The sequence below is a fragment of the Heliangelus exortis genome, chromosome 3 (genome assembly GCF_036169615.1).
Source record: "Heliangelus exortis chromosome 3, bHelExo1.hap1, whole genome shotgun sequence".
Taxonomy (NCBI): Eukaryota; Metazoa; Chordata; class Aves; order Apodiformes; family Trochilidae; genus Heliangelus; species Heliangelus exortis.
The window spans coordinates 21573699-21600474 of record NC_092424.1 but is presented as its reverse complement, the minus strand read 5'-3'; the positions used below and the strand labels follow the sequence as shown (position 1 = coordinate 21600474).

At 41.8% G+C, this 26776-nt stretch overlaps 1 protein-coding gene across 5 annotated transcripts in view; it reads right to left on the bottom strand.

Annotated features, from left to right (window-relative positions):
* The window catches only part of HHAT (hedgehog acyltransferase), a 158750-nt gene extending 133649 nt beyond the window's left edge, over positions 1 to 25101 (bottom strand). For 2 of the 5 annotated variants that reach the window (XM_071739551.1, XM_071739556.1), the window contains exons 1-8: positions 24974 to 25101; positions 24521 to 24658; positions 23132 to 23199; positions 21305 to 21418; positions 20474 to 20668; positions 19150 to 19362; positions 14221 to 14392; positions 2779 to 2929 (exon numbers count right to left, since the gene is read on the bottom strand). In XM_071739551.1, coding sequence (XP_071595652.1) covers positions 2779 to 2929; positions 14221 to 14392; positions 19150 to 19362; positions 20474 to 20668; positions 21305 to 21418; positions 23132 to 23199; positions 24521 to 24614 — 1007 coding nt within the window. In that variant the 5' untranslated portion in view covers positions 24615 to 24658; positions 24974 to 25101. Of the gene's footprint in view, positions 1 to 2778; positions 2930 to 14220; positions 14393 to 19149; positions 19363 to 20473; positions 20669 to 21304; positions 21453 to 21770; positions 21893 to 23131; positions 23200 to 24520; positions 24659 to 24973 lie in introns of those variants that run through there. The other 3 variants (XM_071739552.1, XM_071739553.1, XM_071739554.1) reach the window with 3 other exon arrangements.
* Positions 25102 to 26776: the final 1675 nt, after the last annotated feature.

Genomic DNA, 26776 nt, shown 5'->3' with positions numbered 1-26776 from the left:
GAGATTGTCTTGATTAAATAAAATGCAAATTAGGCAGAATCTACTATAAGGCTGATAACTCCTTTTTAATTAAAGCCTTTCATTTTTCAGTTTGAATGGACATAATTTGCTTTACTGTTTAGTGCCATAAATAGGGAGGCAGAGTATTTGATCTGTTTTTCTAACACCTGCTTTGCTTTTCAGCTCTAGAAAAATTTTAGACTTGCTGTGGTATACTTCTTACCTTTCTGACAGAAAGCTCTTCCACCTTCTGTATCACACAGTGAAATATTTCAGTATATACTAATTACAAGTGACACTGGTGTGGATTTATCAGATCAAAAGCTCTGTTGTTATGCTCAAAGGACACCCAGTGGTGGTGGAAGACTCCTCAGTAGCACATTTCTGTTCCTCTAGTCTCTCTCTTTAGGCTTCCTTCTCTTCTTCTAAATCTGCACTGTTAATAGCTTTGAGACATAAAAATAGCAATACTGAGTCTTCTGAAAGCCTACCAAGCAATATACCCTGTTTGAGAGTATCCCTAAAGCAGATACTCACGAGAGGGGTAAGAGCAAGCTAAGCATACACAAGCACCTTTCCCCAAGCTGCATCCAGGTAAGCCTGGTACACTTTATATCTTCTGGCTTGTTCCACCTCAGTCCCCAACCTGGCCCTACGAGCCTTTAGTAAGCTTTGCTAGGCTGCTATTTTATGAGAACAGGGTGTGTGATACAAACCTCCTCACTATACAGGCTTAAAACTACACCCTGTTATTAATATTTCAATTTGACTCACTTCAATAAAGATGTTAGAAAAATTCATGTAAAAGTCCGTGTATTCACAAACTACAAAAAAGCATTTAGCACTTTAAGAAACAGTGTTGCTGTTCACAAAAGCTTCCTGACACAAGCTTTTCAGTTCCACCATTTTTTGGCTAACTTTTCTGCCATACCCATGATTTTCACACTTCCTGTCCTGTATAGTCATGCAGTTTAGAAACAATGGTAATTCCAGCTTTCAGCACCAGCATTCCTATCTAATATCCCAAAACACAAAAAGACTGCAAAGCCTCTGCATAGTAGCAAGTGAAGAATTCAACTCTCAAGGCATAAGGGCATCATAATTCAGGGATTCAGGAGGCCAGATAAAAGAGATTTCTTAGATAATTGAGAGTGGCCCATAATTCACTAACAGCCATAGGAAATTCTACTATCCACATGGCTTTGAGGAGGAAAGGGAATCAGCTGTACGTGAACTCATTTTTTCAACCTTCAAAGCAAACAAATCCCACCTATGAGATATTTTTATTATTTTCTGGCAGTGATTGTTTGATTCATATGTGAATAAAATACTTGGGTAAATGGTAAATATCAGCAGTTGGTACTTTTTCCTTCTATGAAAAAATTAAACTTTCTGCTTAGTTCTTAGTTTCAATTTTCTTGTAAGTTTATGAAGTACCCAATGTTTTCACTGTTATACATCACATATTTTTGCAGTCACAGAGTACCTTTTCACTGTCTGTTACAACTACCTAACACATGAGTATCACTATGTGTTGTGCTGAAGTTCATTTAGCACCTCCAGAGCAATAAACAGATTCCTTGAAATAACAACTGGGACGGGAGGAGAAAACCACACTGCTGTTTGCAACTCTACTTTCAAGGGCCAGCAGGCCAAGAGATGCTGCTCCCAGGAGAGTGCCTGGTAAAAGCCAGAGATTTCTATATTAACCCTGTAGGTCATAAGTTCAGTTCAAACACTGAAATAGCATTTAAATGAGGGCATTTGCCAGTAGCCCAAACTATTTTTAACAGGTCATGCTTTCCGCACCATTTCTGCTGCATTTCTTTGAATGCTATACACCTACTGTTGCCAACTATTATGAGCTATAAAGCCTTCTTGTTACAACTAGCCTCAGTAAAAAACAAAATTAAAATTTCATGCAACAAATCTCTGAAAAAAGCAGGGCTGCTGTTTTTATGACTGAAATGAGAAAGCTTCATTCATATCACAAATCAGTCAGAGACCAAACAGGGGGAGCATAACTGCTAGGCTCTGTACTAACAACACAGAAGAAGCTGACAAGTCTAAGTCATTTTAGGTAACATTTCTAGTAGTCTACAGCAGTGTCCCACAGACTGGAGGAATTAGAGAGCAAGACAGTGTAGAAGTTGAAGGAATCCACTGTTACAGACAGGCTGAACAGCAAGCAGAATCCACCTGGAAGACAGTTTTTCAGGGAAAAATACTTCAGGTGAAAGCTGGTTTAAAGTAAAATTCAAAACTGATATCTTTGGAAAAATATTTCACTGAAACTCTTTAAATACAGAGGATCCAGAATTTCATCTACATAACAAATAATTACCCCTTTTCATAGTCTTTTTAATGTATTCAAGACTTTCTCTACCCCGTGACTCTACATACTGATACATTATAACTACAGCTTTCCTCACACAGGGGTTAATCAAGCATTTCTTTTCCTTCACTGGAAGACTATCTAGCTGAAGTGTGGGGTTTACATCAAGACTCAGAAATGAACCATTTAATAGATATCTGGAAAAAATAATTGCTGTGCAAGTGAAACCAAGTAAGCTGAGCCTAACTGTAGTAAGTGAAAAGGAGGCTTGGTTTTACCCTTTGCAGTGTAAAAGTGCAAAAGGTTAACCACTGGGTGAGAGAAAAAGCACAAGGACATGAAACCAAGTGTATTTGTGACTATGAACACACACATATGCATGTTATTATACACTGACTGTTATGTATCAGCAATAATATGTCTGAAAAGCAGTAGTGACTAACCTCCACATCTTGGTGAAGCTATGCATCAGGCTCACACAGCAAGGCAAAGCTGGAGGTTTGAGTCCATCCATTTGAAGGAGAAGGGCAGGAACACCATATAGAACCAGGTACTTCACATAAAAAAACAGAACTTGAGCTAAAGCCAGGCCACCTGAAAAACAGAAATAAAAACCCCCCAACACATCTTAAACAAGTCCTGAAATACTTTTTTAATCTGTTACTACTGATTAGTTCCAAAGAGTCGCTATTTAAAGAACTAAAGCAAACATCACCAGTTAATGGGATATACAATACCTACTTCTGTAACAGCTACAGAGGACAAGCATATGCAATTATAAATTTAGGCATACACACAAAATACCACCATTGTTCCAATACAAAGATAGAAGTAACCATCTGTAGTTCCATTTTAAAAACCTTTCAACTGTAGGTATTGACTGCTACGAAAAAATTATGTTGAGCTAAAAATCAGAACCTATGATACAAGCAATGAACATTCCACCACAAGGACAGGTTTTTTTATCTTTCAAATAAAATTTTAAAAAGCCCCACAAAACAAACAAACTAACCAAACAAACCTAAAAAACCAAACAGCCACCTTTCACTTTTTCCCCCATAAGAGGTATAAACAGTGGTTACCTTTGCAGCTCATCTTGACAGCTCTGCAAACATCCCACACTGTCAGATTATTTGTGTCCCCCAAAACACCCCTTACAAGGTGTTACCCTTCTGCTGCAACCAAGGCATGGAAGACTGGAACCCCACTTGGCACAATACTTAAAGCATATTTCACTTTTTAAATACACAGGACAAAGGCCTCACAGTGCTTTAGCTGCCTGAATTCCAGCAGATAAATTTTGGCTGTGTGTTTGCTCACAGCTTAAGCTCAAGGTAAGGCACAAAATGCTACACCTTACACAGGTGAGATGAAAATCAGACTGCTTATTCTTGGAGTTATTACTCATGCAAGTAAAAAAAATCTTAGCACATTATAAATAAAAATTACTCTTAAATTGTACATATTTACATATTTTCTGCTGAATAATATGGTATTTGACCAATAATAAAAAAGCAGAGAAGAAAAAAAGAACAGAGGCCAACACCTTTTCAGAATCTGGATAGAGTTCATTATTAAATATTCCATAAACTTTTAGAGCTGACTGACAACTGACAACAGTAAAATCTAATCCCCAAGGAATGAGAGTGAAATTATTAGAAGTTGAAAGAGCGGGAAAAAAAAAAAAGATGCAGATAACCTCCTTTCCAGTGTTTTGCTTTCCCTCACTGATATTAACTTATGATCTGACCAGAGTTATTTATATATTTAATATACTTGTAAAACCTTCCACAGACTTTCCTTGGAGAAGGAAACTTTGGAGAAGGTTTTCAATGTGACTCCAGCAGCATGAGTCTATGAACATCTATATCATCTGCTTTTTTTTGGCAAAGCATCCCTTTTGCATTCTGCTGACTAACAGTATACTGTTGATGAGAGCCAGAAGTTAAACATTAAAAATTCATCTAATATACAACAACCTAGGGCAAAATTCTGGCACCAATAATGTAAATTTGAAAACTCCTGCTGGCATACACATGGCCAGCATTTTGCTGCTGCAATCCAAAATTTTGGGGTTGAATATCATGATCCATGTGCATGATGTAAAAAACAGTTGTGCCATACAAGATAAATTTTTATGTCAGAATAAAATATCTAGACACGAACTTATGGTATTTTCCTTCAAGGAAGCAGTCATCTACTATTCACTAACATTCTTCCCCAGAGGAAAACAAACAATCAGATGCACAATTTGGATACCAGACAATTAGCTACACATTAGATTACTGCTAAATCATCTATACAGCCAACTATCTACTTTAATTCCCATCTCATTAAGTTTCTCATTTCTGAAAAATTTCATTGGAGAGCTGATTACTGACACACCAACTGATTAGGAAGATTACAGTTGTCTGTACAATGGTAAAATTCAAAATCTTCTAGTTGTGCATGAAAGAGATTTATAGACAGACTTCCACCTTCATGAGACCCTAAAATCAATATATTTTAAATACAATGTTGAAAGATTGCGAGTCCTTGGAGATAGAATGTTTAATACACAAGTTTCAGGGGGAAGAAAAGCATTTTCACCATCTCTAATAGCATACATCTAAATTGTCATTATTGTTAACTAACAGACAGCTCAATAGAACCAGTATCTTAACTACACGGAGATGTCACATCACTGATCACTATCTGGCATGCACTGCCTGCTTTCCAGGTGTCAGTTCTAAGACTCACAACACAAAAGGGCCCTATCAAAATATGTAGATTAAGTTCTCATCAGTATTCATCTCATCCAAGTTCTGTCCACACACAGAAAATGAAGGGCAAGATTCTCAGCAGCCCAAGTACCTGCGTGGCATTGGCAACAGGCACAGGCTTTAAACCCTCTTGAGTTGCTTTGCAGTTCCTCCATTATAGAACAAAACCAGGAGAAGTTCACTGCTTTATAAATACGAAAAAAAAAAATTCAAGGTCAATGCTAATTTTCTCAAATTCATTACCAATATCACATAATCTGTTCTGTAGTGTAGTGAATTAAAACTTGAACTAGCACATGTGTTACCTTAAACTGGAATCAGGCTATATCAAGTGTATATCAAAAACACAAGGAAAAAAAGTATTGCAAAAATGCTACATTTTCCCCAGAATAAATTAATTCAAAGGACTTAGAGTCAAAGTAACATTTTTTTAAAAACTGAAAAGTATAAAGGGATTTAAAAAAAATCAAGTTAAAGTACCCATATCATCTTAAGTGCATGGACTTCAACAGTCAAGCTGTTTGAAATATCAGATTAAATTAGCTTTTATAGAAATCAGTACTTGTGATTTATCATTTTGCAATCCTTAAAAAATTCAAGAATTTCCTATGCCTTAGAAATGCATTTATAGGTCTTCAAATAATTACCTTCCTTAAATTTACAGCAAAACTGCATTTTCTAAGTTTCATAGAGCTTTATTTCAACTTTAATTAGAATTTGGAATATTCACAGAATTTTATTTTTCTTTTCCTCCATATTCTCACAACCCTGGCTGATTTCTTTTGTGGTTTTTTTTTTTTTTTTTTTGGACAGAAGCTAGCAAACAGAAACTTTTCATAAGCAAGTGACAAAAGATTTTGATCTAGGTATTACAAACCACATTTGGAAGTTTTCTGTCCATGTACTAGGACAGGTTCAACCAGAAAACACATATCAGAAATAAATATCAAGTCTTTTATCAAAAGGGTTACTGACACATGGCACAGGGCTAGTAGGAAACAAACATTTAAAACAGCTCAGAAATTGAGGCCACATCTTCAAATTCAAGATATCAGGCTTTGGGGGCTTATTTAAACTTCCTCTTTTTATACATGCTGCTTCTCCTACAGAAAAAAAAATAAAATATGGAAGGATTCCTTCAAATTAAAATATCCATGAACAAATATGGCTCTGCACTGTAACAGATGGGTGTCCTGGTTTGGGCCAGGATAAAGGTGATTTTCTGTCTTGTACTTTTGCTTTTAGCTAAGTCTCTTGTAAGTAGTTGCACTTGCTGAAATTAACAGCAAGTTTCTCAGACAGTGTCTGCTTTTAGGACTGATACCACTCGATGTTTATAGCTACTGCTAGAGACTGGTGTGCAGAGCCAAGGACACTGCTCAGCTCTGAGGAAACTTTTACCCTCCAGGAGGATAAAGAGGTCCCACCTGCATCCCTCCTTTGGGGAGGAACGGACAAGATAGATGCCAGAATTGACCAAACAGAGTATTCCATCCCATATACGTCATCCTCAGGATAAATTTGAGGTATCACAAGGGCCAAGCCATTTGATTTCCTGCTTCCAGCTTCCGGCTGCCTGCCCTTCCTGCCTTTCCTGCTTCCCTTCCTTCACCCGGCATCCTGGAAGGATCCCGTCCGTTCCTCTTCCTGTGCTCCTGATCCGTGCCAGCCCATATCTGTGTGTTCTGCCTCCAGTTCCCGACTGCTGCCGACTCCAGGAGTCCAGCCTGGACTTTCCCAGAGCTGCCCTGCAGCCTCGGTGGTGACGTGAGAGCTATTGGGGGAAAGGGGGGAGGGATGTGGTATCCATTTTCCTGTATATTTGTATACATTTAATAATTTTTCCTATTTATCATTACTGTTTCATTAAAGTTGTGTAGTTTAGTTTCTAACCCATAAGTCCCTCTCCCTTATTCTCTCTCCTTTCTTATCAGGGAGGAGAGAGAGATTAATAGAGAGCATCTGTTACTCGGTTTAATTGCCGGGCCAGTGTTAAACCGTGACAATGGGCTACAGATGTACCTAAGCAATAATGTTAATAATCATGAGATGCATCAGGAGTTTGCAGCCCCATTGATCAATCAGTCAGAGCATGACTATTGACAAGCTTTAGAGCTGGGATACAGCATTTGCTTCACAGCAGGACACATCTCCCTGACAAGAGCCCCGAGACTGGATCTACTACGACCTTCTTAGCTGGGTATTGATCACAGCAGGATGCTACACCTCATGCTGGGGGAAAGCTTTCATATGAAGATGTGACTACCACAGCACCAACTCAACTCGGCACAAGCTGCCAGGTAAAGGGAGCTCTGCAACCAGTGCCGGGTAAATCACGCTGTGCTCTCTCCTCCTCCAGCCCTGCTATGCTCCCCTCAACTAATGCCCAAGTGACAACTCAGTTCTGCTCTTCCTCTCTCCAGCCACTGAAAAAGGGCATTGTGCAAGAAACATGAAGCACCCCCATTTCGTTATTGAGCAAAACAAACTGCAATTAATAACTGTTGCTTGGTGTTCGTCACTACTGCTTGGCAGTGCTTTGAAAGAGGTGCTGGCTCACAAAATCAAAAGAAATGGTGAAAGAAAAAAATACTACAGGGATGTAAGCAACTCAGCTTCATACCACAGCCCTTCAGTAGCAAACCAGCAGCAAGGAAAATCCTAAAACATGGAGCAGTGGCAGGAAAGTACATGCCACAGTGCTTGCTTTGGAGGCTAAATGCTTCTTTTTTGACAAAGTGGACATAAATAAAGTTACCTAAATAAATGAAGTTACCTAAACTAGACTAAACAGAGCTGCCAAGAGACTCAGTCAAGGTACAGACAGGTCTTCAGGTTACTTAAAGAAAAACAGTTTTTTAAAAAACAAATAAGCCTTAAAGCCATCTATGTTGAATAGTCCCAAAACATCTACAGTAGGCATTATACTCATTAGTAAATACTTGGAGGAAAGAACACTAAGTAAATCAACAGTTACCACATGAGTAAAAATATAGTCATAAAAGTAGGTTAATTGCCAATACTATTTGGAAGTCTAGCCTGCAGAAAAGTTCATAAAAAATTTAGCTTCCCACCCCACCACATTTTTCTATAAAGCAGTGAGCAAGCACCTCAGAGAATAAAATCTTACTAAGCTTTCTCATTCACGTATTCCCAGTTTTCAAAGCGGACATCAAGATGCCAAGTATTTTATCATATTATCTTAATCCTTATCTTGTGAGATAGAAAGAAATAAATCTCAGACCACTCTGTTTGAATTTCATTACCATTTATACAAATGCACAGAGATGCTAATTTCAATTGTAAAATAATGCATTTCTTAAAATGAATTTATAAATCCATTTCCTCTGGTTTATTAGAAGAACTACAACACAGTGAAACCAGCACCCTACATCCAACTTACATGAACTGCTCTGTAGATCTCACTTTCAAAGAGAAGCTTATGTATTATTTTTTCTTTTAACAAATCAAATCAAAACATGAAATCACCAATTACAGTTTAAACCAGGTCGCTCTGCCTTTGAACAGATCGTATAATTCTAGATTGACTTAGATGCTGCCCATGAAAATAAATATCCTTTCAGCACTAAAGATTAGTTAATAATTAAAACAATGACAGATAATTGACACTAACTTGTGCATACTTTACTTGAACAAACAAATGGCATATGGTTAAGATCAAGACATTAAACCCACAGAACACTCACAACACTGTATTGTGCATTCATACACTGTATCCCGCATATATACTTCTCATATGTATGTACATCAAACAAAACATACACAAACTCCTGTGCAAATGTATTTTCATAATTTCAGTGTCTACTATTACCCAGATTAAGCCACACAACAGTTGCATTAGCCAATACATCGTTCAGAATTCTGGCTTTCATCACTCCCAGGTGAGCTCAACATGAAGCTCTGTCCAGATGTACAGTTCCTATATATATATATATATATATATATCTATAGGAATATATATAACTAGTGTATTCCATCAGAGGGAATTTTAACATTGACATTTATGTTGTCATAATGAAGAAATAAATCACTTATTTCATATATTTCAACTAGTGCTGTTGAACTACCTGTGTCAATGAATTTGTCATCCAGCTACAGAAGCACTGAAGTACGTATGGTGGAACGGATCAGCCATCTACCTGTCCTTATTTTTCATTTTCTTTTCCCAGGCTTCATTACATACTATGTGCAAACATTATTCATTAGAGCAGACGAAGCTCTTATCTGGCACAGTGTGGCTATTCTGGTATGCTGCAGTTCACCAGGACACTGAATTACTGGAATCCAGAGTAGCTTTTATCTTCAGTGCATGCAAATCTTCATTTTACAGTGTAAAATGTAAAGGCAGTAAATTAATCCCAATGAACTTAAAAAACTGAGAAAAATGAATGATCAGGGTTTCCATTACCACAGAATATAGGTCTTTGTGCTGTCATTAATTCTAAAAGAGCACAATCAATGCAGACAATCTGACCGATGTGACCAGAATGAGCTGCAGCACTGACACAAAAATACAGAATTGAGATAAACACTGGGTTTAGTGCTTAGAGTTACATAAGCACAAGTGTCCTGATACTGCTCAATCTGAAGAGTTACCTATTGGCATGGACAGAAATATTTGTGAATACAGACACATTGATTTCTGAATCCTAGAAAACGCCTGGGATCAGTAACTATGCAGCCCAGCTGACATCTTTAAATTCTGTGGTCAGACATAAACATCCTTCCTCCTCACTGAAGGGGCCAAACATATACAGCATATGGGTGCACACAGTTAAAAAAACAAACTCTATGGGATGCACTCCCACCGTATTATTCATTCTCTTCTCGACACGGGACCTACTATTTGGCCACTGGAAAATCATATTGCTTGCTATTATCTGGCTCTTTACGTAACTCCTGCCACAGAAAATCAGCATTGCCAAGAGGAATTGAACCCAAGGTTTGTTGTAAGGACAGGGGTGTCAGGATAAACAGTTCTGAGAACCGAGACTCTCAGAGGGAAGCAGCGAAGCCCAGCCCAGGAGCAACCCTAAATACCACACTCTCAGGTGCTCATCATGCCTGGTGGGTACTGGAGAGAAGTAACATTTGCTGGGAGAGTAGGGTGCCACTGGAGCCCATCACATTGGAGGGATGCACAGGCCAGAGTCCCCAAAGAAACAAGTGTAAGATTTCACAGGGGGTTTGTGTCATCCACCTCACACTATCCAGAGGGCACAGGCAAGTGCCTTCCCCAGCATCCAGACAGGGAGCTAAATTCCCACTGTCTTAAGCAAAGCCTCTGTGGGACCAGAGCTTTGGGTGATCACCTGAAATCTTTTATACCCAAAGTTACCCGAAAGAATTAATATTTTGGTATCTAAAAGCACCACTACCAAAACTAGCTTACACCAGCTCCTCTTCCTCCTTACCAGCAACTGACATAACCTCTTGGAGGCTGCTCATGCTACCAAACACAGGCCACTAAAGAAACTGAATATAAGTGTGTACTCAAAGTACACATTTTTCAGACCTATATGATGCAGCCTTTTTTTTTCCACATGAATTTTGGCCTCCAGTACCATAGCCACATCTTGCTGTGATACAATCATACAAGTTTAAAAAACTATATGCAGAATGCCAAAGAAAACAATTTAAATGTGAGGAGGAATATGTGGTAGAACACCTGACATCTATGTGGCATATGGGTATTACAGTATTAAGTAGGGGAGGGGATACCCTGAAAACAAATCGTCTTTTTCTATCATATTTTGTCCATGGAAGATCTGTATGCCACCAGCTTTTGTCTCATCTCATGGACAGAAGCACAGCTAAAATCATCAACACAGAAAAAATGTAATTAAACAATTAATTTTGTTCTGTCTAGCTGAAGAGCTTAAATAATGAAATGTCCAATTTCTCTTTAAGTAGAGAAGTTCTTCTAAATAGTACGCATAATTTTAAGAAAGGTGCTGTGACTCAGAGGACTTTCCTGCTAGAACTCAAACCATTTTTCATTTAAGTCTCCCAAATTCAAGGACCTGTACTGCAACAAGACACTTATTTTTCTACTCATTAACGGATAGATGCACAGATGATGCAACCTGCTGTCTTTGAGCAAGCTGCTGATTATGTACTTCCATAGCTCATTGATCCACAGGGCTGTCTTTCCTGGCAGCTGCCAGGCACAAGTTAGGAAATGAAGGGAAATGAGTAACCCAAGAAAACAGAGGTGACAAGAAAAGAATCAAAGGTTTATGAATTCTTCTACTCACAATTGCTGCCACTCTTATGACCTAGTTAATGAAACTTGACAGTTCCAAATACAACCTGCATGTAACAGCAATTAAAAAGAGTGCAGTGATACTCCAATTACAGTGATTCTTTCATCCACAGCACAAGGACAATGCAGGAAAGCATGTGCCACATCACTGTTTATTCAAAAAAGACGTGCTTCATCTACCCAGATTATATAACCAATAAAGAGACTAGAGGATATTGAACAAGAAAAGGGTGAAGCAAGGCTATAATGCTCTCTGAACCTTTAAGACACTATGGAAACACAGCTAAACTGGGTTAACTGGGACAGAAGGTGACTTCCTGTAGAAGGAGAAAAGCCTTGGCAGGCTCACATTCAGAAGAGTTGGAGAATACACAGAATTAGGCATTTACACATCTATTGAAAGTAACATAACCTGTAGGCAAGAGTGCTGTCTAAATAATACAGGTACTGGCTTGTAAAGGGCATGGAGAAAAGAGGAATATGAAAATTTAACCTAAGCAAGAGGACACAAGTATAACAATCCAAAAAGACTAGAAAACGACCACATGATTTACAAAGCGTATTAACAGCAGCTACTGCACACAAACATTAATACTGAAGGCATCTTGCACCTTTGTTAAATATCACAAAATCACAGAATGGTAGAGGTTGGAAGGGACCTCTGAAGAACATCTAGACCAACACCCCTGATGGAGCCGGACCCCCTAGAACAGATCACACAGAACACATCCAGGCAGGTTAGAGACTCCACCACCTCCCTGGGCAATTTGTTCCAGTGTTCTTTTACCCTCAGAGTAAAGAAGTATTTTCTCCTATTTAGGTTTAACCTGTGTGCCAGTTTGTGACCATTACACCCCTTGTTCTGTCACTGGACACCACAGAGAATGGCAGTCATATCTTCCTGACACCTGCCCTTTATAAATATCTAAACATTTGAGATCTTCCCTCAGCTTCCTTTCCTCTAAGCTAAACAGCTCAAGCTCTTTTAGTCTTTCCTCATAGGACAGATGCTCCAGTCCCTTAATCATCTTAGTGGCCCTGTGCTGGACTCTCTCCAGTAGTTCCTTGTCCTTCTTGAACTGGGGAGCCCAGAAGTACACACTGAGTCTTACTCATGTATCAGTGACTGCCTAAAACAAGTTACAACACTGGCCTGTCACTTGCTTGAGTCTAAGGAGGCCTGGATAATAACTGACAAAACTTGCAGGGAAACATTAAGAAGTTACAAACTTCTGTCTGAAATCTCATTTGTACTGTAATACTTAAACACTTGCTTTCATTACTACAAAGAGAGTAGGGTTAACACTTTGAACACATCTCTCTCAAAAGCAGAGTCTCCACAGGGAACTTCTTCGAGTTCAAACGATCATATTTTAATCAGGTAGCTTTATAGTCCAAACTTGCTTTAACATTGACTTTCATCACCTGTTGCTTTTTAGGCTTTTCCAGTCATCTGTTCAAAATAAATTTTAATTCTTAGGCTACAACACTTTATTTTATCAAGTAAATATACAGCCTACTCAACTATTGTCTGGAAAGTAACTCTTTCCCCTTTAAAAAAAAAAAAATCAATGTTGATAGTCTTGAAAGAAAGGAAGGATCTGCCATTAACACCAAAGGCAGAATATTTTGCCCCTAATTCCATAGCCTTGCCTGCCTTACCCAGTGGCCAGCAATAATCATGTTCCTCACGATCAGTAACACAGCAAAGCTTCTGGTCAGACATACAGATAACACCAGGAACACATTTAATTCATCAGTGAACTGACATTTAGAACACAGGATGAAAACTCAGAATCCACTTTCTAAACAGTGACTGAATATTCTGCTCTTGCTCTTTTTTTGCATATAAAAATCATAAATTGGAACATAGTTAAGTGTATGATACATGCACTCACATACACAAAGAGATAGAGTGCACACATTGCCCTCTACTGACCAGAGTCTAATACACACGTGTCCTCCAGCACACACTGCTCATCAGACATGATCTCCAATGTATGCTTAACATGACCATACCTGTGTGTGCATCAAATCCTGTCACTTGCTGGTATTCAATTCAGCAATTAACAAGGCTTTTTCAGTACACAATTTAAGGTCTGGAGTTTCTGTGCTTTTGTTCTTCCTACCTGGTGATACACATAGGGCAGTGGGAGGAAAAAAAAAAAGCCACACATGCCAGTGGGTTAGCCTAGGTCTACCAACATACCACCACCAAAAGCTCTTTCTGTTTTGTACCACATTTGTCAGCACTCTTTTTTTCCCACTCAGGCATTTTAATGAAATACCAGGGAACTGCGAGGGGGCAGAAGAGGAGGAAGTCAAGCAGGGAAACAGAGCCTGAGAGGTTCTGACTGCTACTTTCAGGCCACCTTGTTGGCAATTCCTTCCCTCTGCTCTTTTCATGATTACTGTCATTTTTACCTTTCAACTTGAATACAAACTAGAAACATGAAGCACAGGAGATCAATGAACACTTTAATTCTTAACATCCCCCCCATCTTCTACCCTATACTAACCAAAAACTCTTTTTGTTTCAAGTGTCCACTTCTATGACATAGGATGAGAAAGCCACTTTAGATCAAAGTTTAGACACACAATTTAGACAGGAAAAAATACAGAATACTTTTTAATTTAGGGAGCAGCTAAAATAAGTCCAATTTTAAGTGTCTTCAAGGATCTCCATGTTATATTAATAGTCTGTAGACCACCTTTCTAACAGTGACTTACCATAGTGAAGTACCTAACATACCGGATGGACATGAAAGAGAAGTAGTCCAGGGTGGGGGACTACTTTAAGTGGGGGAAAATATATTTCTGCTCATTTCTAAACTCACCCAAGGCCCAGTGTGATGCAGCTTCCAAAGGCAGAGCACTGCTGTAGAGAGCATGGATGTACATGAGGTGAATCATCAGCTCAGCCAGGCACCACCAGAAGAAAATGCGAACTATGCCCATGATGAAGATGCTGAGATTGGTCTTCAGACTGAAGGTTTCTTTTCTCCTCATCTAAAGAACAAATCCAAAGAGGTTATATGACACACAGCTTGTTTTACTCAAATATGCATCCTTTTAATTTTCATTTGCTATTCATTTGCTAAAGGGACCATTTGAATACACCACTTGGGAATTCCTGAAATGCTCTTGAGGGACACTGCTCTGTCTGTCCCCAGCCTCAGTAAGCAGCAGAAACCAACAAGAGCACAGCATACGTTCATGCTTAGCCCAAACTGTTGGATAAAAGGCCAAGTGCTGCCAACCTGAGCAGAATCCAGGCAAGGAACACCTTTTAGAACTCCTGTAACTTGATCAACCTCCAGAGACAATAAAAAAAGTTTAAAGAAACTACAGCTATAGAGGTTTTCTAAGCAGCACCCCTACCAAATAGAAACAATGACTGCTTCCTCTTAAAATACCTTCAATTTCTACCAGCTGCATGGGATTGATTATTGGAGGATAGTTCATCTTCCTCCAGTAGCAATGCCAAGGTCAGCAAGACCTACATGATGTGCTTATCAAATGGCAATTAAATGCAAATTAAATATCAGATGAGATATAGTTTGAGGTTAACAGGCTTCTCAAGATGCCCCAACTCTTACATTGCTAACTATAATAAACACACTGTCCATGCTGTTATTTTACCTTCTTCCTTCAGTAAAAGAGAGCATGATCAAATAAGAAACAAAGAGTCATCTAAAAATTCAGTCACATTTTGTGTATTTATCATTATGTGTGTGCAACACTTCCTCCAGTCTTTAACTGACAAAAACAATGCACATGCAAGATAACTAACCAAGCCATCTGCACAGACAAAACCCCCTCATAACAGCAAGCTCACAATACAGGCAACCTACAGTTAGCTCTGCTCACTTACAAATGAAGCAGGACACCTCTTTTGAAGGTTCATTCTTACCAGCTAGATGTAAGATTAAAGACTACCATTCAGTCACAGGGATTTACATAACAAGCCTTTAAACCCACAGCTATAACTGCTACATCCTGCTTCAGCCCAGAAATTCAACAAGGCCACTGATGAAGTGTCACAACCTCAGTTTTGCCTGGACATGGATGCCAATTGCCAGCATTGTTATTCACTCTTCAGACCAGTTTCTAAACTGGTCTTCAGGACTTCTGCTTACCAGTGAGCTCAGCAGGAGGCCTCATCTCAGTCCCAGCTTCATTTAAGGGGTTCTGCAGGTGTTCTTTTCTGATAGCAGCAATAAACACACTCATATTGTACACTTTAAATCAACTGTTGGGCACAGCAAACTTCAAAACCCATCTCCAACCTCACCTGTAAGGGCAACATCTTCTGCTCAGGTAACAGCTCTGACAATGCACTTCAGCAGACACCAAGACAACACACTCTAAGGGTGTTCAGTTTGTTCTTTATGGCTTTAACCAAACAGGTTAGATTCTGATTGAACACAAGAGGAAAATTTTTTACTATGAGGTCAGTCAGACATTGGAATGGTCTCCCAGGGAAACTGGTGGATTCCCCCACTTTTGAAAGTTTAAAGTCTCAGCTTGATGGGCTGCTGAGACAGATCATGTAAACAATTAATTAAGAGGGTTGGACTAGATGAACCTTGAGGTTCTTTCCAATTCTGTGATTCTCTAATTCTTCAATAGGTCTGTGCATATTTACATGAGAACCTACTGTAAATACAGGCATCCCATTCTCCATCTTCCTTTTTCTCCTCACACCAAGAATACAAGTCTCTCATGTTCTCATGGGTTAAGCCATATGAGCTCAGTCGTCATGCAAGACCCCTGCTCCAATTTTCCTACCAGCTACCCCCAAACTGCTCAGCTTTTCTTAGCTCTACAGTCTTAGCTTTTCAGAAGTATTCCTCAAAGAAAGTAAAAGCAAACAAAAAAAAAAAAAACCCACCCAACTCTCCTTCTGTTACAGGGATGAGAACACCACAGAACACAGGTAGAATTTAACATACTCCAGAAGCTACAAAACTAGAAACATTTTTAAAATTACCTCAGTTTCCATGCAAGTCAAAGCAGACTTTCCTACAGTATCCAGCCCAGGATAACAACATTCAGCACTGTAACTTCCAAAGCTACTGAAGACAAATGAGCACAGGACCTTTCACTGAGAGGTCCACCAGAATCTCAGTTTGCAGTTTCATAAAGCCCAATCTATTTGCCTAGGCTCTACACATAAACTCAAAGAGCCATTTTACGAAGCATCAATTGACCCACTTTATCTCAATGATGTTAGCTACAGACATTATGGGTGGCAATTCTGCTTCTTACTCAAGTGTGCAAGAAAATAAGGAAAGCAATAAAGTATGGAAATCCCAGTTTCCCATGTCAGGCAAAGGCAGGCTTGAAAAGCAGCCTGCAAGGCACTGAAGAAAAAACTTGCAGTAAGATTGATAAGTCTTTCACACTGAAGAAGCTGCTCAGCTTGTTAAGTTGGAAGAAATGTGTTCAAAGTAAATCATCAGCTGTTTTCACAACAGCATGAGGGAAACTGAGGTCTTCAGCAATTTCCAATATGAAACAGCAGCTTTCTGTGTCTGAGAAATGTGTTTCAGAGTTAATAGCCAGCTGCTGCTGAAAATGTTGCGTTATTCTGCCTGATGGAAATAAAGAAAATCCAGTTCAGCAGCTACATGCTAAAAATTATGAACACTCTCTAACTGTAATGACATGTGTCATTAGTTCCTTGGCTTAGGGAATGAATCTATATGTCAGACAAAAAAAAGATCCTGTGAAGTAGAACTTGGGGAGGAAGGTTTGTCTCACAGTTGATATGCAGGATCTTGTCAAATTGCCAATGCTATGCTCTAAACCATGCAGTTTTCACATTCCTAGAACACTATATTGTGTTTTCAAATTATGCAGAAGACAGCTTTAAACACCCAAACATTCTTAATGTCTGAGAGACTAAGTGAAAATGGAAATCCTTCAAATTTCCAGTAAGGACAAAACATATTACAGAATCAGTTACAGATACTTTTACTGAAGTCAAAACACACATGAACGAAAAATCCTTTTTGGTAGGTTGTGATGCTGTGGGTTTTTATTTTACTTTGTTTTGTTTGTGTTTTTTCCAAGTACCTTTTTAAGGGAAAGTTTTTTCTTTCAGAAGGAAAGAGAGATCAGAGACTTACAGAAAAGATTAATCATCCAGCCTTCAAAAACTATTTTGCTTTCTTTCTGCCTTTTCTAATATTAGAGTCTAATCAAGCTTGTTCCACCCAAACACCACATATAAAGCCTTATTTTGACAATATATTTTGACTCGGTGGATAAGTAATTTTGGTGGATAAGTAATTGGTAAGATGGCTGCACCCAGAGAATTGTGGTCTTTGGCTCAGTGTCTAAGTGGAGGCAATGGACAAGTGGTGTTCCACAGGGGCCAGTATTGGGACCAGTGCTGTTCAACATCTTTGATGGAGACACGGACAGTGGAATAGAGTATATCCTCAACAACTTTGCTGACAATACCAAGCTGTGGTGTTGTTGCCACCTTAGAGGAAACGCAGGCCATCCAGAGGGACCTTGACAGGTTGGAGACAGGCCCATGCCAACCTAAAGAAGTTCAACATGGCCGAGTGCAAGGTCCTGCACCTGGATTGGCACAATCCCAGGTAGAAATACAGACTAGGGGGAGAATGGATAAAGAGCAGCCCTGAGGAAAAGGGACAAAAAAAGTATGGCCAGCAGGACATATGGCCAGGGGAGGTGATTCTGCCCCTCTACTCTGCTCTTGTGAGACCACACCTGGAATAATGCATATGGCTTTGGAGCTCCCAGCACAGGAAAGACAAAGACCTGTTGGAGAGGGTTCAGAGAAGAGCCACAGAGATGATCAGAGGGCTGGAGCACCTCTGCTATGAAGACAGACTGAGAGATTTGGGGCTGTTCAGCCTGAAGAAAGAGGAAGGTCTGGAAAGACTTTATAGTGGCTTTCCAGTATATGAAAGGGCCTACAGGAAAGCTGGGGTGGGGCTTTTCACCAGAGAGGGTAGTGCCAGGACAAGGGGTAATGGTTTTAAACTGAAAGAGGGTAGGTTTAGGTTAGATAGTAGGAAAAAATTCTTCACCATGAGGATAGTAAGATGCTGCAATAGGTTGTCTAGGGAGGTTGTTGATGCTCCCTCCTTGTAAGTGTTCAAGGCCAGGCTGGATGAAGCCTTGTGCAACCTGATCTAGTGGGAGGTGACCCTGCCAATGCAGGGGGGGGTTGGGTCTTTATGATCCTTTAGGTCTCTTCAAGCCCTAACCATTCTATGATTCTATGACTTAATATATTCTCAGTGTTAGTTACCAGCCTTTTGTGAGTTCACATGGCAGAGATGGCATACAAGAAAGAAACCAGTCTTGGATGTTCAAACTACAAGCCATCCCATTTGCATGAACACTTACAGAGAAAAGCATGATAGATACAGACTACCATGAGGAGCACCACCTGTTTGAAAGCCTCATCAGTATTAATTTTTACCAAGTAACTAGAAAATAAACAGAAACTCAAGCTTACCTGTGAAATATATCAAACACACCATTAAAGAGGCATCTTAAGGAAAACTGGATGAAATTGTGTACCTAATATTTTAATGCCAATCATGAGAAAATATCTCAAAATGAGGGAAAAATTTAAAATCAACCTATCACGCTTTAATCTGCATCTAGATTTGATAGCTGAAAAGAGATCACCACCCCCACCAATACTTCTTCACCCAATATACCTCAGTGCAGAAGCACTGAAAAACTGTAACCGCATGTCTTAAAGACACTGTTACCTGCTTACTGAATTCATCAAAATTCATGAGGGGTCCATTGTGGAAAGTGGGATAGTAAAACACATATGCCAGCATCCACAGGAATGAGTGGAATGACTTCTGGGCAGGTCCATGCCAGCAGTATTCCAGGCTGAAGCTAGTGCAGAAAAGACAGCGGACAGACACACTGAAGAGCAGCAGATAATACTCATTTTCAGTGTCATACCACTTTCTCTGCAAGAGAAAACAAAGCCAGATCACAATGGCACAATGCTGTGTGTTCTGCATAGCAGGATAATGATATCCACACAGATCCTAATTTCTAGGGTCACCAGTAGCATGAAGTAACTAAAGCAAACAACAGAAATATTAACTTTTCTTACAGGAATACCTTTTGGTGCAGTAATACCAAGTTTGGTGCAGTGATACAATATCCAAACTAGCTAGCATCCTACTGACATTCAAGGGACTGCTGGGGCTGAAGCCAAAGCTGTGGTTCAGATCTGAACAGAATCAGTCACTCCTAAGAAAGCGTGAGGCTAGAAAGATGTTTCTGAGCCTTTATCAAGTTTCTGACAATCCCTGTCACACCTGTTTCCTACCACAAAAAAATCTGAAACACCATCAGACATAGTTTAGTTGATAACATTTGTATCACAGTGGGGCCTTTCCTCCTCTCAGAGAGACACAGTCTACACCACGTGAAGAGACCCTACCAGCTCATCTCCCCCTGAACACCAGAACAACAAGCCTTTTAATATACACCCAGTTTTTCCCCTTAGTCCAAGTAAAAGCAAGAAGGACATTTCCACACAACTGAGCAGTGGTTTCTCTAAAGTCTGCACTCCCCAGCAAAAGCCATTAGAGGAGGAACAAAACTAAGCTTGCATCAAGTTGTGAGCAAGCAATTTGACTGTTACAAATCAGTATTGGATCAATCTCCCCTTCCACATAGAAGCCTGTAGTCACCAATAAAGTATGGTCAGGCTTGACTAAGCAACTGCCAGGTATAAACCCAAAAGCCAGGACCTTAAACTGGTATGATCATAGCTCTGGAGAACAAGGTACCTGTTTACTAGAACACTAGGAAAATACTATCATACTCGAGCTCTACTGAACACCACTTACACATTTCAGCACCTCCTTTCCCTCAAAGAAAATAAGACTTTTCTAACTGGAAAAGCCCCAGCAATGGTCACTGCAGCTCTAGTGCCTAAGGTTTCTCTAACCAACCTCTGCTTACAGCAACTGAAGGGATAGCACTCCATCATAAAGATAGCTGCCATAATAATAGACAAATAGACAAATAATTAATTTGATGCTTAATTAGTCCTTCTCACATTACCTTTGCTTCTTCCACAGCTGGTATGCGTAAAGTGGATAGGAGAATAAGAGAGCACAACCATGTCAAGAGTGACAGCTGAAACTGAGCCACAGCAAAGGAAATAGTTGCATGTAACAAAATGACAGCAAAGCCCTTGATTCCCAGTAGCAGCCAGCAGGCAGCCATTCCATAAACCATCAAACACCATGGTTTATACTGTTAGAAAAAAAGAAAAGAACAATTTTTAGTTTGATTAAAAGGAAAAAAAAAACAAGCATAACAAATCTTGTGCTGTCCTACACAGGGCCTACAGTAGAAACAAATGCTGTCAATAAAGTTAAGAACAAATATGAAACAATAGCATGAAATTCAACTGTATCCATAAAAATGGAAGAGAAGGAGGTTTTGTAGCAGTGTGTGTAAAAGCCAGAGCCTCCTGATCTTGGGGAGAACATAGCTTCCTCTTTTCCTTCCCCAGACTAGCGGGTGTGACACCATACACCAATCATTTCTCACATTCATGAAGTCATTTAGCAATTGTACCAAAACCCAAGCAGTCATCACTTTACAGCCTTGGAAAGAAATAACTACACACTTCTTTTGTGTGCAGGTGTGTACTGATTAGAGGTTCACAACACAGCACATGCTTTTGAGGGCTGCAGGCTGAAGTCTCCAAACACAGACCCAAGGCAACCTATTGATCCATTCTCCCCTTTGCATTGTGACCTACTGACACAATTCATCCCACAGAATGGATTCCCCACACTCAATAGCCCCAGCCCCAAGTTTCCTATGCCTAGAGTAAACAGAAAACCACAGAAACCTCCTGCTATGAAGAAAACCCATATGTACCTCCTCCACCAAGAGCCTGGACACTTGTGACACCAGCAGATGACCAGCCAGAAGCCACAGAATACGCTGCCTTCCCCATTCAATCCAGTAGCTCCACTCAAAGTCCATGGGATCCTGGGACAGCAAGGGAACCAGTCAGTACCTGTACCTGGACATAAAATCATGTTCTTAAAAGACACAGACATCCCTCCATAACACACCAGGTCTTGTTACCCAGCACCATGGAACTCAGCATCTGGGGAACATCATGTTTCAGCAATGGAGTCTGATCACTTAAGAGAGGTGAGCTCCAACAGCTCCATTTTGACTTCTAAAGGTGTGAAACTTAGGAAATAAGCATTTGATGGTTTTGTGACCCATGCTAGCACTGAATCTGACAAAGCATTGATCCCTGCCATCCCCTATGAAAGTTATGGGAGTTTTCTAACCACAAAGTGGGCAGGGAGGTACCGAGACATGCACATACCTCCACCCCAGGACATGAGAAACAGGCTGGTGACTACAGAGAGGCAGCCTGGAACAAGAGTCCCACTCCTCAGGGGTTCCCAGTCCAATACATCCTTGCTTTGGTTTCCTGTAAGGAAGCTTCTTTGGAAATAACAGATTAGTCTGCTACTACTATTCCTGACTATCTCTTCAGACACAACAAATTCACACCTTTGCTTGCCCTGATACTCTTTTACTTTAGAATTTTTTTGCCCTTGTAGAAAGAATAAAAAAACCAAATCCATTCTGGACTATACTTAATTTACTCAAAGTACTAACTGACAAGCGATCATTTGTCATTTGTCAGCCTTTTAAAAGCTTTTAAGAAAAAATACAAAGAAGCAAAGCACTGCCTAACTCATGTGTGCTCCTCACCTCTGCTGAGGGATTCTGAGAGCAACTCTGCTCTGTTTTAGAAAACCAAGACCTTAGGTGAAAAGGCACCTTGATGGAACGGGAGTTTCACTCCCCGTGTCAACAAAGCCTAGGTTGGATCAGATCAAGTCAAGTCAGCCAGAGATTCCTGTGACACAGAGTTTCAATCTAAATTAGGGTAAGAGGGATCAGCTGGTAGCCCTGTGTCCCATACAGAGTCCCACTAGAAGTTCATCTCCACAAATTCTTTATGGCACACATCAAGGGTCCCTTACCAGCCTAAACAATAAAATACTTCCACAGACACACATTCCTGGTCTTGTACAAATCATCCTCAATACCAGTTGCACTTTTTCAAAAGGATGTGAACTCAAAAGCAAGCACAATGTGGGGGAGCAGGGAGTTGGTTGTGGGTTTTTTTTTTTTGGTTTGGAGTAGAAGTGGGCTAGTTTTTTTATTAGTTTTGTTGGTTTTGGTTTGTTTTTTTAAGATCAACCATGCCTCAAAAATCTGTCCTCCTCTGTGCTGGACTACAGGCCAACTAAGAGGGATGTTAAGCACATACTTCTTGTTAAGCAGGTTAACATGAGGTTCCCTGATGATGTTAAGCACTATCCACACCACCCAGTGACAGGAAAAAGGTGAGGAAGGCTGCAGGAAATGTAAAGGGTGTGCACAGGTTTTTAAGGCCAAACAGTAAACCAAAAAAAGCTATTAAGTGATGTAAGGAAGGAGAAACACTGAAGACAGGGATCAAGAAAAGAAACAAAACTTTGGTTATGATTCTTAGATCTAGGCACACCTGAAAAATCCTTTTTCCTCATTAGAAACAAAAACTAAAATTAACTATGCATATTCAAATCTGCAGTCACTACAAACCTCTGAAGCTCAAGAGAGCAAAGGGCGAGGAGACATGATGTTAGCATTACTGCCACAAAATAGAAGATACTAGTACATCCATGATACCTTTTTGAGGCCCTGAAAGAGAGTCCCTTCTTCCAGCCCAAACCGTCTGTCCATTGCAGCTTCATACTCTGCAGAGAACAAAACTTTGCTAAGGACACAGTAGCCACAGAAAGGGAAGGCAGGGATTCTACTGGTCAAGAGCAACACCATGGCTTTACCAATGGGGACACATGGAGCCAGAGCAGGGCACGTCACTATGTCACTGTTCACCAGGCAAGCTGCCCAGCCAGGCCACAGCTTTGCCCTGCAGACAAGGCAAAGCCACTGCACTGCCCTGAACGTGTGCTTTAGGTCTCCCCTGGTTCTGTACCTGTGGAAGCAGCAGGTGGTGACCTACCTTTCATCACACAGGACCCACACTCCTCTTCCCCTCTTTCAGGGCTGCCTGGTGACTCCCACCAAGGTACAACGGACACAAAGACCTGACAATCACCAGTACAAAGCTCTGAGAAGCCACCTCCAGAGCCCAATCTCAATGCAGCCTTTTCCCATCACACGTGTGGGTGCACAGCCCTGTACCCATTACATAGCACTTCCCTCCCTGCCCTTCAAGTGCATTTTCAGCACTGCTTTCCCACCCCTCAGCACTTGTGAGAGCAAGCTGGGATCATTAATGTAGAACTTGTGGTTAAAACCTAACAAAATGCAATACACATTTCCTTCATGAGTCTAACTAGCTACACTTTTATTAGATAATACTACTTTCATTTCCTGCCGATTTGTAAGAACACACCTTCTTTTAATCTATAGAGTGTATTTAAACTTGCTTAAAACCCCACCTCTACTCTGCATGGCACAGCCCCCCTGAACAAAAACCAAGCCACCACAGCAGCTACCAAGAGGTCACACAAGGCATAGAAGGGTGTTGGGAAACAGACTGACTCCAAAGCTGCACAGGCAAGCCAGCCGGTGCCCCACGCCCACAACCCAGCAGAAGAACCTCAGATTCACCTGCCCTGCAGCACCCCCAGGTTCAGTCCTCAGCAAACACCATAAGGAGGCACAGCTACTTCTGAACCACCCATCTCCAAGGTGCTGCAGGTAAGAGGGTTCAAAAGTAGCCCGGAAAAAAACCAAACAAACAAAAAAACCAAACAACATTCAGACCCAGCTTTCCTGAACTTACTCCGAGAAGCCGAGCTTCAAAGGTCTTCCTCATGGGGTGCTTTGAAGCACCTGAGGCTGAAAAGCCTCTAAACAAAGATCTCTGTACAGCTGGTGCAAGGCTACTGCTCCCTCACACGGGGCTGGTTTGCCGTCAGGAAGAGCGGAGGCTCCTTTATGATAGCAAAGTAGACACCAACAGAGAGGGCAGCTCAAGCCGAGCAGTCTCACTTGCCACAAGTGGGCAGCGCTGCAAGAGCAAGCAGACCCGAGCTGCAGACTTACTTTGAGATACTTGGTGTGCTTCGTAGAAAGCGTAGAGATGAGAGCCCACGGTGAGGAGCCCGTAGAGACCCATTTCCCAGGCCGGCAGCAGCATCAGACCGGGAGCTGCTCCCCCGCAGACCCCGGCCTGCCACCTCCCTGCCGGGAAAGAGAGGACGAGAGAGGTTTCCCCGCGGGAGACCGACGGGCACCGCTCAGCGGGACATCCCGCACCGGGCGGGCCGCACAGCGGCCACCGAGCGGACTTGTGGCCCCGCACTGCCGGGGCCGTGCGGAGGGGCGGGCTCGGGGCAAGGAGGCGGCAGCGATCCGCCGCCGGCTGCCGGGACAGGAGGTGAGCCCTGCCCGGCCACGGCTCTGTGCCGCCTGGGAGCAGGGCTGGAGCCAGATTCTGGCTGCTCCCGCTGACCCTGGAATGCGGGGAGTGGAGGGACGACCCCGCTCTCCCCTTACCTGACGAGGGCTCCTCCGCCGAGAGCAGCAACAGCCGCCGCCGTAGGCCGAACCCAGGCTCCAGCCCGCCGGCGGTGAGGAGCAGCTCCGAGAAAGGCAAACCCCCGCCGCTCCAGAGAACCCGGGGCCGCGGCACCGCCCGCCCCCTCCTGACCCTCGGCCACCCCCCGCCAAGGAGTGGCCACAACGGAGCTCCCCGCCCCTGCGCGCCCCCTCCCGGCCACCGGGCGGCGCCGCAGCCCCGCAGCCCCCCCGCCCTCCGCGGCAGAGCCACCCCCTGCTGCCGGGCGGCGGCTCCGCCCAGCCCCGACACCGCTCCGGGGAGTGGGGACTCGGGCCGGCACCGCTACAGCCTACTGGGCCGGCTGCAGCTGAGGCCCGGCCGACACACGCCTGGAGAGCTGCAGCAGGGCTCGGTTACTGAGAAACAGCCTTGTCCTTGGGTACGAAGCGTCCAAGGCAGGGCTGCTCAGATCTGCCGGGAGCCTGCCAGTTGTCTGCAATCGAGAGCGTGGAGCATTCGGTTCCGAAGTTACCGTTCTGGTCGCAGACTGTGGATACAAGCACCCTCATAGCCGAGGGATCACAAAGCAATGTCACTTGTATAAAGGTGTCTTGGGAAGAGGGTGCCAGCTCCGGTGTGGTACAGGAGATGGGAAAACATCTCGTGCCACAGGGATAGCACTAGAAAACAGCCCGGTGCTGCAAGGAAGAGAAAAAAAACAGACGTCTTCAACGTGTTGGTCTCTGAAAAGTTGCTTCAAGAGGCAGTTGTGCAAGTGAACGCTGAAGTAAAAGTGAAGGATTGTACTCAGACCAAAAGGAGGTCTGTAACACATCTCACAGACATACCTTCTGACCTGCTGGTGCAGAGGACTACACTAATGGAGGGACACTTTTTACAGTTACCACAGCACAGCTTGAGAACACCACCAAAACAGGAACATGGAGCTGGAAGTGCTGGTGCTGACAACCACCTCATGGATCAACCTGCATTTTAGCAAGGAAGGAGGGTTCCCTCCTCTTGGCACCTCAGTGCTCTTAGTGTTAAACATACGTTGACTTTTCAGCCCCAAAATCTTGGGCAATTTATGCCCATCTGATCTTGCAGCACATGAATTTAACCCCCCCACCCCCGATGCTGACATCAGTGATGGAATTGTTTTAATGGGGGAAGCATTTAATATCCTTTTGTGGATGTTGTCTTGCTGATCTTTAAGTTCCTTTTAGAAATAGGGCTCCAGTTCCCCTGAGACTTCCTCTGCATTTTCAAATTCCTGTTTCCTGATCTTTGAAAGCCAGACTTGTGTCTGATTCTCAGGTGAAATCTTACCAGTACAAGGGGTTAACTCTTCCCTATCTGAACCAGCCATGCATCTCCTGGTGTCTCCAAGAATCATATCTGTCTGTGTCCTCTAATCATTTTGCTTTTTGCCTCCATTTTTCATCCCCAGAAAATGATTCACCTTCAGTTTACAGTGTTAATTTTGATAGCCCCTAGATGTAAGATACTGTACTCGCTCTGTGGAACTGCCATAAAATCTCAAGGTCAGATACATTCTCCTCTGTGATGCCCAGACCCTCTTCTCTGCTGACAGTGCTTCCCCAGTTTTTGCCTTCAGCAGGTTAGTCAGTACGTTGTACCCCCAAAAAATATTACACCACCTAGATAAAAGCACCAGAACAGCACTTCTCAATTTGTAAGAAACATTCCTACAGCACGGCAGCGAGTTACGGCCACTAAGGGTCAGCAGAGCTTGCATTTTCCCGCAGTTTTGTGGTTTCTGGTCACCAGCTTGAAGT